General features: G+C 36.7%; 2 protein-coding genes across 4 annotated transcripts; one reads left to right on the top strand and one right to left on the bottom strand.

Moving 5' to 3' along the window:
- Positions 1 to 1,151: 1,151 nt before the first annotated feature.
- On the top strand, positions 1,152 to 12,097 carry LOC6504693 (sodium/potassium/calcium exchanger 4). Of its 3 annotated transcripts, none has more exons than XM_001966356.4 (7): positions 1,152 to 1,623; positions 8,754 to 8,891; positions 9,606 to 9,913; positions 10,214 to 10,445; positions 10,515 to 10,661; positions 10,731 to 11,066; positions 11,128 to 12,097. In XM_001966356.4, the coding sequence occupies exons 1-7, from the start codon at positions 1,545 to 1,547 to the stop codon at positions 11,445 to 11,447; spliced, it is 1,560 nt and encodes a 519-aa protein (XP_001966392.2). In that variant the 5' UTR covers positions 1,152 to 1,544; the 3' UTR covers positions 11,448 to 12,097. The 3 variants fall into 3 exon arrangements, with proteins under 3 accessions (XP_001966392.2, XP_044573129.1, XP_014759777.1); XM_044717194.1 differs by lacking the exon at positions 1,152 to 1,623 and adding an exon at positions 5,911 to 6,071; XM_014904291.3 differs by lacking the exon at positions 1,152 to 1,623 and adding an exon at positions 5,951 to 6,075.
- A 36-nt stretch (positions 12,098 to 12,133) lies between these two features.
- Positions 12,134 to 14,361, bottom strand: LOC6504818. The gene is made up of 3 exons (XM_001966355.4): positions 14,025 to 14,361; positions 13,416 to 13,502; positions 12,134 to 13,362 (listed from the first exon to the last, which is right to left on the bottom strand). Exons 1-3 carry the CDS (start codon positions 14,082 to 14,084, stop codon positions 13,114 to 13,116), a joined length of 396 nt encoding a protein of 131 aa, XP_001966391.1. The 5' UTR covers positions 14,085 to 14,361; the 3' UTR covers positions 12,134 to 13,113.
- Positions 14,362 to 14,894: the final 533 nt, after the last annotated feature.

Here is a 14,894-nt window from a genome sequence, read left to right as displayed (position 1 = left end):
GGCAGGTCGGTTAGTGACTACTGCCGATAGATTGATAAAATGTCGGGCCAATTGTTATTTTTCCTTCTTATCAGAACGGTAACTCGTATATTAATGACTCCCCACATCTACACACACACAGTCAGATTGAGAGGAGAACTTACCCAGACATTTAGGTAGTGCTATGTACTAGGTATCGACTAGGGTATACCTAGGGATTTTTATTTTTATTCCTAGTCTAATTTTTTTGAAGGTTTTCTTTAAAGTTTCATATCTTAGTTGCTTTTTTGCTTCTTTATTAATTTTGGATATCTTAAAATATATATATTTTATAAAGATTTTTCTATATCTGTCCGTCTGTCCGCTTGTCCGTTAGTTGAGAATCACAAAGGGCCTACTTCTATATATATTTAGCTAAGGTTTCTTATTTTCTTCTCCTTTTTGTATTAACTTTGATTTTAAACCCTTTTTTCCATAGCTTCTTATAACTGTCCGTGTGTCCGTCTGTCCGCTTGTCCTTTATTTCTTAGTAACTAAAGGACTTCAAGATACTCTTTAATTTAAAGGCCTTGATTTTTTGAGTTCTCTAAGAATTATATTCGATTAAATAAATGTTACTTTTGTTACCTTGTTACTTTTGAAAAAATAATAGCCAAGTCATTTTGGAAATACCCGTGACATAGGTATCCTGAATTAATAATTATAGTTTCAAGTAATTCCTTTTTTGGTGAAGCAAAATACCCGGGTCTTCCCCTCAATGTTTGCCTTCTTTTTTATTTTTTTTTTGAATGAATCTCCCGTATCATTCGTGTAGACCCCCTTGTAATTTCCCCATTTCCCCAACTTTAACGACCGATACGCAAATGTTCGGATATATAGTATACGCTATATAGCTCTTTAGGTAAAGATTAAAGAAAGAAAACAAAAACTGGGTAGAATTTTAAAGAGAAAAAAAAGGTAAAGTGAACTGAACTGAAGTGAAGTGACTGACTAGACTTACTAGAGAGATATCTTTTATAAAACCGTCAATACAATACGAAAAAAAAAAAAAAATTGCCCGCTCTGCCAGGGCCTCTGTCGCTGCCTCAGTCGACGCTGACGCCGACGGCGACGCTGACGCTGACGCTGACGGTGCTGTCGACGTTTATTATTAAGACGGGCGCACGCTGGTCGCACTTAATTAGTTGTGCGATACAATTCTAGCTAAGCGGTTTGCCGGAGGAGGCCAGCAGCCGACAAATACCGTAAACGGTTCAAATCGAAACAACAACACTAAGTAACGGTAAACGGTCAACCGGAAGCTAAGAGTCGGCCATTTTGTAAAAGAAACGTTGCGCATACGCCGCGTGTGATACAAAGAAATATTAAATATTTAGGCTGTTAGGTCTTCCAACGAAATTCGAAAATAAATTCTAAAAAAAAAAAATTATTTTATTTTTAAAAATAAATAGAAAATCAAGTGTTTTTTTTAGTAGCACGTGTTGTTTTTTGTTTTTTTAAACGTTTCATTGCCAAGCCAAGCCATTGCCCTAGAAAATCTGATTTTAAATTTTTAATTTAAAAAAATGCATAGAACTGGCGCCCTTTTTTTGGGCCTAGGCTTAATATTATGTGGCAGCCTAATAACCCATACTGAAGCCAAGGGTAAGTTACATTTAAATATTAAAATAAACACTTTTTAAATTAAAAATCGTACACTTTAAAGATAAATCTTTCATTTTATGAACTATATATTTTCATGAATTTATTTCTATACAAAAAAAATTAATTAAATAATATAATTAACGAGACATCCGTTGGGCCGAAAAATAAATAAATCTATGGATCGATCGATCAATCAAATAGCACTTATCCATATTCGACAGGAAATGGATGCTTCCTTGGCAATTAAATTCGTTTTTTATCGTTTCGAGGACTCCCTGATGGATGTGTCCCAAAAATCTGATGTTCTATTTATTTTTTTTTTTTTGTGGGGAATTGGGAATGGGGTCTGGGTTTTATAGGTACACTAGCCTTATCTGGAGAATCGCTGGAGTGGCCGGCAGTGATTTACGAAGGAAGGGGGGATTCGTATAAAAAAGTATACATGCGATTTATGGCCCGTACATGCATGAGGATTTTCGGATTTTCTGATTTTCGATTTTGATTCGGTTCGAGTTCAAGTGTATCATTCTTTTTTTTTTTTGCGCAATAACTATTTATATGTGTAATGTTTCTACTATACTGCCATTAAGCAAATCGCAACACTATCTGAGGGGGTAACAAGTGGCAGTTAGAATTTCTACCCAATACACCCCATTATCGCGGGCAAGTCAATTCAATTTCCTTTCGGATTTCTTATGTCCACTTGTAGTATTACGATTCGTCTCTATAGATACTATAATATGTGCTTTTGTCATGGCTCTTTAGTATTGACAGTATTTTAATCAAGATTCTTTTTTAAAACAAAAACAATGCCTACAAAATATTTACAAAAAACAAAATGCAATCTGAAATCAAGGGCATCTGCAATACTTGAACTTGATCTTGAGAGGTTGATCTTTGCTTATTTTATTTATTTTTTATACCCTTGCAGAGGGTATTATAATTTTGGTCAAAAGTGTGCAACGCAGTGAAGGAGACATCTCCGACCCTATAAAGTATATATATTCTTGATCAGGATCACCTCCTGAGTCGATATGAGCATGTCCGTCTGTCCGTCTGTCCGTCTGTCTGTTTCTACGCAAACTAGTCTCTCAGTTTTAAAGCTATCGAGTTGAAACTTTGCACACACCCTTCTTTCCTTTGCAGGCAGTATATAAGTCGGAACGGCCGGGATCGGTCGACTATATCCTATAGCTGCCATATAACTGATTGATCGGAAATGCCATAACTTTGGTGTTTTTTAAGTTGGAGGGTTGAGACTTTCCACACATGTTATATTTGACCGTTATTATATCTTGTGTACAAAATTTCATAAGGATCGGCCGACTATATCCTATAGCTGTCATAGAACGATCGAAATTGGCATAACTTTGGTGTTTTTTAAGTTAGAAAGATGGGATTTGGTACAGATTCTATTTTGGGGAAAACAATCTGATCTGCCAATTTTCATAAGGATCGGCCGACTATAAACGATCCGCCATATATCTAATAAAATAAGATGGGTGGCGCCACCTAGCGGACTGCGACTGAACTGCAAGGGTATATCAACTTCGGCTCCGCCCGAAGTTAGCTTTCCTTTCTTGTTTTAATCTAAAACATCTAAAGATAGTTTTTATGAAAAATATCTGATCTATATAAGGGCTGAGTATTTATTTAAAAATTAATACCGAATCTTGTCTGTCATAATTCCCAAGAAATTCCCAAGCAGTCGTTATTTTTGGATTATCCTAAAATGGTTTATGTATAAATTACCTTATTTATTAGTTATTAATAATATAAAATAAATAAATAACCCGCTGAACCCCTAAAACCCCAAACCCAAATATAGGCCAGAACAAGTTCTCTGCAAATGGAAATGTTTGGTTCTGGTTGGTTCCAAAAAAAAAAGGAATGTTTTTCTAAAACTGGATTATACAGAATTCTAGGAATATTCTCACACTTTTTTTGTGTTTTGGCGGGAACACCTCACAACCATTCGAATGCCAAAAAAATTAGAGTTTTGTGCCAATTCATGATGATCATAATGGTGTGGCAAGACAATCATCGCCATAATCGGCTTACATAATGTTCGGAGATCGAAGATCGGAGATCAGAGATCGGTGGCAGAATACACAACTATAGTGGTATTATACGATCAGTTAGTCAATTTTCAGGTGATTCCCGGTTAATTCTTTGGAAACGGAAACCCTCATCCCAGATCTATAAATCCCCCGCGATCCCAAAATGAGATGTGATATGCGATTTAATAAGTACATACATATGGTTGGTAATTCCGAATCGATGATTTTTTCACTTGAATGATGAAAAGGAATTCTGTTTGCTGACGTTTGTTTGCACTTTTTAGGAAATGGCATTCCACCAGGGGAATTCTAAATTCTAAACAATTTGAATCCTATTTAAAGAATCAAAACAAACATCGCATCATAATTAAATAAAATGTAATTTATTTGTATTTTCCCAGCATCTTCGAGCTGAAGTTCGAGTTCGAGCATTACAATCATTATTTATTTAATTTATTTATTTTTATTATTATTCACTTATTTATCTCTAACTAGTTTCATTACACTTTGCTTCTCTATCATTTTTCTTTTACCTTTTTTTGTATTTATTTTTTTGTAAATCATTTTTTTTTGTTTTGCCGGCGCAAATAAGTAAACAACGTGAGACAAACACCATCCTACATGGTACCGGAAATGGAGATTTTTCTTAATTTTTTTCTTCTCTGGATTATCCATTATATAGTCAGCATTATCTAGTACCTATTAGTCATAGCCATGTGTCGGTAATCGTTGGACAAAGTCGAGTTTTCCTGAAAAATTATTTAATAAATGTTGGTGGGGGAGTCACGACTAAACGAGGGTATACTTTAAATTATTATGAAGATATATTGCTTATTTTGTTGAAAACTACATGGCTTATACAATTCTTATTTGTTTACAATTTACCTACTACAAGTACTAGATAGGGGTCTAAATTAAACAGAAATTAATTGCAAATAATTCACAACCATTGACACTCTTAGCATCGGATATTAATTTAATCGGACGTTTTAATTACACATTGGAGTCTCTGGAATTAAATGCTTCGCCTGGCATTTCCTATTTACAATTAAAGATAAAAAAATAAATTGGGTCAGTGGGTCTAAAGCCAAGTTTTGTTGGCCAGTGAAGGCTCATAGCCATATAACTGGCGGCGAACCAATAAATTGTATTTACCAAACAATTAGCCAGGCTTTTTAGCATTTGCATTTTACAAAAAGGGGGGGGGATCTGTAAAGTGGAATGGGAACTCTTCTGGCTACCCTCGCTGGCTTTGGGTAATTGGAACAAAGAAACAAAAAATAAAAATAAAAAACAAACATAGCTTCGACGATTATCGATTACCAAGCAGTCGATGGGCCTTGGTAGCGTAAAATTGCACAATATTTCCGATCGCATTGGATTCATACTTATAACTACTATATAGTATTTTGTGGGCGGGGTCTCTCTAGGTCTGGGGCTGTGGGCTATGTCTGGGCCTTCCCCCTTAATCGCCGATATAGCCCTGATCGAATAGGGCTTTGGGTCTAAGCCACAAACAAATTTCCCCGATTTCCGCAAGTACGTTTTTATCGAGTAAGCCAGAGCCAGAGTTACTTTGTCTCTGGGCTGGCTTTCGAAGCTCTGGGTTTTCCAAAAGCATCTCATAAGCGTTTTTCACTTAGAGAAATTATATATTTACTAGAAATTTAATTATAGTTTTTTGATTTATTTTATGGATAATAATAAGATATATAGACTAGGATCTACGAGATCTAAATGATTTATGAACTATTTTTGTAACTGCCTATAATTTATTACAAAATATAAACCTTTTAATGAATTTTTATAAAAGATCTCTCTCTAAGACTTCTTAAATAATATTTAAACACAATAATTTTAATATTATTATACTCAAACTTATTAGTTTTTAAACTTAAAAACTCTATTTAAAGCCCTAAACATAGTATCTGACAGTGACCTATTTTTCTCCTTATTTTTATTTATTTTTTTTTTTGAGGTTGAAGAAAATTCTTCACTTTTCCCGGCAATTGTTTAAAGTGTGTTTAGAGTGTGTGTTTTGTGTGTGTGTGCTTAGTGTGTGTGTCTCCGGGCCAAAAACAAGTTCAATAAACTCGTTTGCTCGGCTCTGACTTCGGGCCTTTGGGGCCCTGGCTAGTCGGCGACACGTTCTGCCACTTGCCACTCCGAGTTGGTAGTTGCATTCCATTGCCAGATGCAATGCCAAGTCGGTATCCCAGTCCCCGTGTTAGTCCCAGCCAGTTAGTCAAGACTTTTCTTCTCGGCGAGTCTCATTGCGAGTCATGCGAGTGGCAAGTGCAAGTGGCGCGTGGAAAGCCCATAATTGTGGTTGCAACTTCAATCGGCCATCTGACCCACTGAATCTGAGTGGTGGTCTGAGAGCAGGGAGTATGTAAGATCGCCCAGCTTTGTCTTCTTTTTTTATTTTTATATTTATTTTTTTAATTATTCAATTTAATTGTGAACAATGTTGCAGCTGCAACAGTTGCGTGTTGCACAGTTCTAATAAAAAAAGAAACAATTGCAAATCAAGTGCCGCCATCGAGCGTATCTCGCACGTGAATTTAGAAGAAGTTTCTTGAAATCGGGTCAAGAGGTTGCTGACGTCACTTCAGCAACAAAAAAAAAAAAACCAAAGAAACCAAAACCATTTCAATTCAAAACAAGTTTTTTTTTTTAAAGTTTACTCAATCTAAGGCCTAAAAGTTGTAAAAAGAAAACAGCAGTGGCCTTATTTTCTCAAGGAGAGTTTAAAGCTTTGTTTTCTTTTAGATTTCTATAAAAATTAGTAATTTTGAGAAGTTAAAGAAAGAGGTTTTAATTTAAAAAAGAAAGTTTTAATGTGATTTTTATAGTATAAGAGCTATAGACTCTCAAACTCGCGGACAAACTAACGGACACGCGGACATGGCATCATAAATGAAAGGATTCTGCAGTTTTTCTTAAATATTTTAAGAAATCTTACAGGTTTCAAGCAAGTTATGGCTCTTACCTTTAGTATTTGATTTATAACCTCCCAAACTCACGGACAGGCCAACGGACAGACGGACAAGCCCTCAAAAAAAGAGCCCTTCCAAGTCCCTTTTTCGAAGTACGATCTAAATTTTCGCATCACGTTTTCGCATCGTTTGTGATCACAAACAAATTATTAATTAGTGCCCCTGATCAGCTTATCAGTGATATTATTACCCGAGATGTCGACATGGAGCTGATACGAGTATCTCTCTACCGGGAAGAGGGACTTGGTCAACAAAAAAAAAACCTGGTTAAGTGAAAACGAAATGCCAGCGAATGCGACTGGCATTGGCAATTAATGGTTGTATTCGTATTTGTATTTGTACTGATGGCTGACAAACTGGCTGGCTATGAGGGGGTGTATAAAATGATATGAATGATAACAAAACTGGCCCACAGACCCCAGACCCCCAGACCCTAGTCCGAGACTCGAGAAAAGAGCCCAAAAGTCCGGCCCCGACCCTGCCAAAAAGGAATGGGGGACTCTACAATGAAAAGTAAGGTGGTACGATAAGGAAAAACCTCCTACCCTGTGGTCTATGGGAGTACAATCTAGGGGGGGTATATATCATAAAACAATTACACAAAACAAAGCCAGACAAACATAAACAAATGATCATCATCAGAGCGTCATCGTCGTCGTACAAAGTGTCCATGACTGTCGGATTTATTTTGGGCCGTCAATGCAATTGCTGCTTCCCGCTAAAAACTTAAATGGCAAAAATGTGAAAACAAAATATAAACAAACTGGTATCAGGTTTAATAAAAAAATAATAATATAATAATAACAACAATACTGTAAAATCTCCAAATGAATCAAATTTACTGCCAATCAGAACTCACAGCTAACTGGCATCCGACTTAATTGCAGCCAAACGGCTATATAATTGGTTATCTGACCACGATTCGGTATGGAATGTTTTTGTTTTTCCGAGTTCTGGGCCTTATGGCTTTTCGTGCGAACTCCAGAAATTATAATGAAATCATAATAGTCACTAAACGGTGTCTGTGACTAACGATGATCCCACGAACATTTATCCAAAAATGCCTTCAAAAGATTAGAGGGCTATAACTTTTTATATCGATCATTTAGAGATTATTCCAAGTAGACTCTTCTTTTTTACATTTCTTTTTAAACTTTAAGGTTCTTAGAATTCTTAGAATGGTTCTAGAATTTAGATCTTCGAAAGTTGAGAGCAACAATCGATTAAAATCGATAGGCATTTTCTAAAACTAGGTTCTTAAGTCTTCTAGAAATTTAACTTTCAAAAGTTATAAGCAAATATCGATTAAGATCGATAAGATATCGATTAAGTTAAGCCCAAACCTCGATTAAAATCGATAGGCAGTTGTAGAAATGAGCTTTATTAATTTATTTAGTTTTTATATTATTTTCTAAATGATTTCTTAAGCAATTATTTAGTTTTTTTTTCCTTTAAAACTTTACCAATAAAAACTGGTTACTTAAAATCCAAAAAAAAAGTAAATCTTTTAAGCAATATATTAATATATTTAAATATTTATAATTTACAACAAAATGAATATTATTTCCAAGCAGATTAAATCGTAATATTCATAATATCCCACTCACGTTTAGAGATTTCTGTTCTATTTTCATGTCTAGTGATAATTTTGTTATGAAACTGGAAATAAAAGCTAGAATTAGGTGAAAAAAGGTGTCTAGGCTATAAATTTTTAACTCAACTATAAGTTAAACACTTAAATGAATAATGAAAAATATATTTAAACTTAAAAGACAGTATCTCTTTGAATAAATTTCACTTTAAATGAGAAATAATGTAACTAATCAAAAAATAACAGATTCTATAGTCGAATATACCCTTTGATTTTCAAAAATATCTAATGATTGCCTGATTATTCGATTTTGATTGCGATGTCAGTCTGATTTCAGTTCGTTTTTGTGCTTTTTTCTGAAACTTAATCTTATCGTTCCGCTGATTTTTCCAAAAGACTCCAGGTTTGAGATATAAGATCTCACAAAAGTCTGATGACAAATTGATTAATTGTTTTTTTTTTTTGGTTTCTTGATTCCAGCTGGCAACGAGACAAGTTTCTTGGAGACATCTTTACGGTATTTTGACGAGCAGCTACTCCTGGACATCCTGCCACGTGCCTCGTGTCCTGGCGAAGATGAGGGCTCCCCCATGGACGAGTTCGCCGACCTATTCACGGGTAAGTTCCTTATTTCTTATAGATAAGATGACCTAAACTACCGGATTACCGGATGAACTTGAACTTGTCCGTGTGTCCGCATGTCCGCATGTCCGTATGTCCGCTTGTCCGCATGTCCGTTGTCTTGGCCCAATGTCTTTCCTGCTTGGCTATCAGTTTACCACAAAACTGATAAGAATCCAATTCAATGGCCAATAAATCAGGCAGTAACGCCTGCATAGTCTGTTTATAGAGTCATCACCAGAAAGCAGGAGATTGGAGGAGTTACTTACGGACAAGCGGACACACGGACACACGGACAAGCGGACACACGGACAAACGGACACGCGAGACTGTCATTTGGGAAAGTCTTATCGGTTTTGAACTTGAATAGCATTCACACTACAGACCACTTACAACCCAGATGTATGGCGATATCTGTGGAGGGAACGGGTCTAGATTTTAATAAGAGCCCCCGAGCCGATAAGATTTCACAACTGGTTGAAGAAAAATGAAAAATATATACCCATATGAACTAAAAGCTTAGACCTAAAATTAGGGAATGACTGACTAGGTAGTGGGGGGATCGATATCTAATCCATTGCCAAGTGATTTTTTGATTGGGAGATCTGGGGGTAGAGGCGGCTTAGATCCCTTTGGTGGTAAAGGGAAATAGTTTATTGTTTTATTAATCAGTTAATACTTAATTTAATTAATTTATTTACTCCTGCACAGTGGAACAACTTCGCCAGGGCTGGGTTGTCTTGCACGTTTTTGCTGCAATTTATTTCTTTATCCTTCTGGCGATCATCTGCAATGATTACTTCCTGCCCACGGTCGAGTGCATCTGCGAGGATCTGCATCTGTCCAAGAATGTGGCAGCTGCCACTTTTATGGCCACAGCCACCTCCATGCCAGAGTTCTTTACGAACACCATTAGTACCTTGATCTTGGATTCGGATATGGGTCTCGGGACGATTATCGGATCTTTGATGTTCAATACCCTGGGAGTGGCGGGACTAGCGGCTCTGGCTATTGAAAAGGTGAGTCATTAAGAGTCTAGAGTTTAGACATTTCTTGTAAATGAATCATAGCCATATAATAAGGATAAACCAATCAGAAATTGAAAAGTTGAAAAGACAAACACTTCCTTCCATCGTATCAGTTGATATTCAATGACATACTCTTCTAAAAATAATCTTTTCCATTCATATTCAAAGTACTTTGTAAATTACCCCGATCGATAAGACCGTTCCTAATCAAAGCACCATAAGAATAACTAATTTATGAATTATAAACTCAATGACTAGTGACTAATCTCAAGGAATACCCAATATTTCCAGCCCGTACAATTGGATTGGTGGCCCATTGCCAGGGATTGTTTTATTTATATTTTCAATACGATTATCCTGCTGGTGTTGGCCTGGGGCGGCAGCATATCCTTCACAGAGTCCTGCATTATGATGGGATTTCTGGTGCTCTACTATCTGATTACCTTCAATAATAACAAGTTTATGCCAGCGATTCGGGTGTTTATTGAGGATCGTATGAACTGCTGTTTCTCAACGCGATATGGTGAGTTTGGTTTTTCTTTTTTAGTTTATATTTAATTAACAAAAAACTATTTTTTAAACAATTTTTTAGACCTCACGGAACCCCCAGAGAACAGTGCCAAGGCTCAGCTGCCTCTTAAGAAGGATCCCCTGTCAGGAGATGGTCTTTTTGTGGTTAACCTTCCGGAGAATACCTCATCCATGTCCTCCACTGCCAATCTCACGCATCCCAAGCACTGTAGGTTTCTTTTTCTTTAAATATTTTTTTTGTTTAAATATTATTTATAATTTATATTATTTTTAAAAGGGAATGGCGAGGACGATGAGGATGATATGCCGCAGAGCATTTATGTTTATCCCCATGATGCCACTTGTCTCATGAAGTTCTGGTGGATCTTCGTCTTCCCTATTAAGTTCACCCTGTCCTGGGTGATTCCACATCCCATGAAGTACCGTCGCCTGTATCCTTTGTCCTTCATCATGTGCATCCTGTGCATTGGCGCCAATGCCTATCTGATTGTCTGGATGTTGACGGCCTTCGGTGTGGCTATTCATGTGCCCACCATTGTGATGGGCCTCACATTCCTGGCCGCAGGATCTACGATGCCGGAGGCAGTTTCTAGTTTAATTTCCTTAAGGAATGGTGAGTTTTTTTTAACCTGAAAAGTAAGATAATTATTTAATAAAAAATTATATATTTTTAGGTGAAAATGGTATTGGAGTTTCGAACTCGCTGGGCGCCAATTCGCTGGCCATCCTGCTGTCCTTGGGCGTGCCATGGTTCATCAAGAACTGCATCCATTACAGTAGCGGAGAGCCCCAGCAGGTGGGCACCCAGGGCATCGAGTACAATATCCTGATCCTGATCATCTCCACCATCGCCCTGTTCGTCATCCTCAGCTTCAGCGGCTATCGCCTCACCAAGCGAGTGGGCGTGGCCCTCTTCTCGGTCTACGCCGTCTTCATAGTCCTTCAGATCCTGATCGAAATGAATGTCTTCTTCCCACGCGTCTGCAGCAGTTAGTCCTGGCCACAAAACTAGAAAAAAGAAAGAAATACTGGTGCTGGCACCAGGAGATTATCCTCTATATATATATTATTATATATTCTTATATATATATATTTTTTTTTTGTTTGTTTTTTATATGAATAGTTTACGCTTTGATTATTACGTAAGACTGTCTTCTTTAGGTTTAGATTAGATAACAGCGACAGCATTGTATATAGTGTATATATATAGTATATATATAGTATATCCATGTATATATATATATCCCAGTAGCCAGTAGGACGATCCACAAATGTTTGAACCGAGAAACGTTGCCAAAGCCCAAAACGAGATACTAGCAGTTAAGATACTAAGTGCCCGCCAAATTAAACACAAAACATCTTCCTGCCGAGGGTCCTTAAAATACAAAATATAATAAAATCATAAAATATCTATTAAAAACAAAGAAAATATAATAAAATTACAAAGACGATCTGTTGATATTCCGCTGTATGAGTAACCTTTAGGAAATATTTGTTAACCCTTGATAATGACACCCATTGATACCATTGTTATTAATTTATAAATATATTCTAAGACAAATATTATCAAATCGCTGGTTTTTTTTCTTCAAGTGGGGCACTCTCGAGTGGAATTTGATTGGCTGCAAAGGTCTCCTTCCCACCTGATACTTATAATATATATATAAACACACACCTTGATTGGCTTTCACTTTGCTTTCTTGTATTTTATATTTTTGTTTTTTTTTTTTTAGAGGGATTTACAAGCCCTACGCGCAGTGGAGGAGTGATGGAGTGTGTTGTCGGAATTATCTTGGAGTTATACATCACAAAAAAAATAAACACACAAAAGAATCATTAAATGAGATCAAATATCGGCTAACATACAATAAATATACACCACACACATTTTACACATGACGAACAATTAATTCAAATACAAATACAATTATTAATTAGCAATTATAAAGAAAATCAATAGCGATTTAAGGAAAAAAATACTATTCTAATCCATTGGTGTGTATCTTAGAGATATTTATATATATATATATTATTATTTATGGGAGATTAAATCGTTTTTGTTTCTTGTTTTGTTTGCTCACTCGCATTGTGGGCAAAATGTCTTGGATTTTTGGAATATTTCGGCATCGAATCGGGATCAAAAGGGGGGGAAATTGGAAGTTAGGAGAGAGATGCTGCCACGCGTGCTTAGTACTTAAGAGTTAGAGTGTGCATTCTGATCTCTATAAAATCAATACACACACAAAAAACACAATACAACATCTCGCACAAGTTTTAGAAACCTGTTAGAAACTAATACACAAGTGTGTGTGTGTGTCTGTTGTCCTGCAAGCCTGTTTTCCTCCTCCTCCTGTTCCGCCTGATCATCCTGTTCCTCCGTAAACAAATCAGTCTGAGCAATTACAATTCAAATGTGCCTGTTACAGCTTTCAGCTGCTGCCTAACAACCTGTCTTCGAACCAATTGGCACAAATCCTAATCGATATGCTGGCCGCATACGGATGACTGTGCTCTCTAAATGGTAGCAAGGATCAAAGCGCCACAATGAGCAGCGATAACTAAGCAGCATCGCCCAGCCTTGGACATGGGCGATGGCTAGTGATACTACTGGTGATGGTGGTGGTGCTATCGATGATGATGATGGGACTTCCATCCCACAATTAGGTGCAGCAGTGATGTCCATTCTTGACATAGTAGTTGTGCATGGCAACGGTGCCATTTTTGCTGTAGCTACCGCTGGAGGAGCTGCCATTGTACTGCATGCAGCTGGAGGTGTTGCCTCCGGTGGCACCAGAGGTCGAGCTACTTCCAGCCGCATTGGCCGCCTCCTCAGTGGTGGGGGCCGCGTCGAAGGCCTTGATGGGATTCTGGATGATTTTGCAGGTAAACTGGCGATGCGGTCCCGGTTCCTAATGGTCAGATTCGATATATTATTATTACTTTTAAGAAATTATGGACTTACCTTGGGTTGGATGGGAAAGCAACACCAAAGTATGAAGGCTATGAAGGCCACCAGCGTGCCCACCAGCAGTATAAAGTCTTCAATGGTCTATAAAGGGATATATTTTACTTTATAGATTATAAAAATAGGGTTTAGAAGTCCATAACTTCTATTTCTAGGCAAAAGTACCGGGTATCATATCATTTTTTAGGATGTAAAGCTTATATTTGAAACAAAAACCACATAGACAATAAGATAAACTCTCATAGCTTGGTGTTAAATAAGAATCCTTATGAAATAAATATAGAAAAGACCTATAGGACATAAAAACCATCTATTATAGAGTCTGAGGAGTACCGGGTATGAATATCTACCTTTCCATACCCATAATCACCTGCTACCCCTTAAATTCTTCTTATATATAGTTGACCCCACACTACACATCCGATTGGAAGTAATATTAGAGACAACTTAATACAAGAAAATGGATTTAAAGCCCCCCATTCTTTCTAATTCCAATAAGAATTTCTCAGACAACAAAAAACAGTGACTGCCTTATGTTTTGTCACAAAGCTGACAAATAGAACCAATTATTGGGATAAAGAATATAGGAATATACTCTCCACTTACCGGCTCCTCGCCCAACAAAACATGATTTATCAAATAAACGAAATCATCGAACGGTGTCATATTTTTCTGGGGGGACACTGACTCTGACTCTACTACGGGTCCAGCGGTTGCAAAAACGCTTTGGTTTTTGGCTTTAGCAGTTTCGTTTCCTATTTGGTGGAGAACGGCTTATGACGGGCCGTCAATGAGGAACAGCATGTCCGCTGTCCGTCCGGATTATTTGGTAATCACGGGCATGGCCACCGAAAAATCGGCAGATAGTTTTTCACGAATTTTCCCCAGGACAGCAAAGTTCGGCCTCGCGCCAGTGTTGCCAGACTGTCGTTCGGGCCTTAAGGATGTGGCCACCCTGCCTCTGGTCTGCTTAAATACCGACTCTGAAAAATATACTACACTTATCGATAGGTTTTTGTAAAATTAAGCGCTTAAATTAAATATTTTAAAGGTTAAAGCGGTTCACTTTATTTATTTTGAGTCTTTGGAAAGTTATTTTGGAGGAAACATACATATATTTTTTAGAAATAATATACTATCACCAAAACCTATCGATATACTATCCTGGTATATCCTTAGAAAAGCCCGCGAATTTTGAATTTATTCAAAAGCTTTTACACTTGGAAAAATTACTAGATATTAGTCTAAATTTCTTTTAAATCCCCCCTTTAAATAAAAGACACTTTTAGTTTTTATATTTTAATCAATTGTTATGCAATTTATTTTATACGCTATGTAAATATAATTTGTTCACAACTGGTATATAATTATTATTTCCATTTTTTGTTTTCTTATTTTCGTTTTGATTTTTAAGCAGCTGCTTTCAACAATTGTTTCGTTTTCGTGTTTGTTTTTATTTATTTGTTATTTTTAAGG

Source organism: Drosophila ananassae, chromosome XL (assembly GCF_017639315.1).
Source record: "Drosophila ananassae strain 14024-0371.13 chromosome XL, ASM1763931v2, whole genome shotgun sequence".
Classification (NCBI taxonomy): domain Eukaryota; kingdom Metazoa; phylum Arthropoda; class Insecta; order Diptera; family Drosophilidae; genus Drosophila; species Drosophila ananassae.
This window is presented reverse-complemented; position numbering and strand designations above follow the sequence as displayed.

Bases quoted from the DNA above. Each gene is read 5' to 3' on its own strand.
- LOC6504818 (XM_001966355.4), bottom strand. From the start codon at position 14,084: ATGACACCGTTCGATGATTTCGTTTATTTGATAAATCATGTTTTGTTG. The intron at 13,503-14,024 runs GTAAGTGGAGAG...ATCCCTTTATAG, and splicing joins TTTTGTTGGGCGAGGAGCCG to ACCATTGAAGACTTTATACT. The intron at 13,363-13,415 runs GTAAGTCCATAA...TCTGACCATTAG, and splicing joins GCTTTCCCATCCAACCCAAG to GAACCGGGACCGCATCGCCA.
- LOC6504693 (XM_044717194.1), top strand. From the start codon at position 5,966: ATGCGAGTGGCAAGTGCAAGTGGCGCGTGGAAAGCCCATAATTGTGGT. The intron at 6,072-8,753 runs GTATGTAAGATC...TCTTGATTCCAG, and splicing joins TGGTGGTCTGAGAGCAGGGA to CTGGCAACGAGACAAGTTTC. The intron at 11,067-11,127 runs GTGAGTTTTTTT...ATATATTTTTAG, and splicing joins TTTAATTTCCTTAAGGAATG to GTGAAAATGGTATTGGAGTT.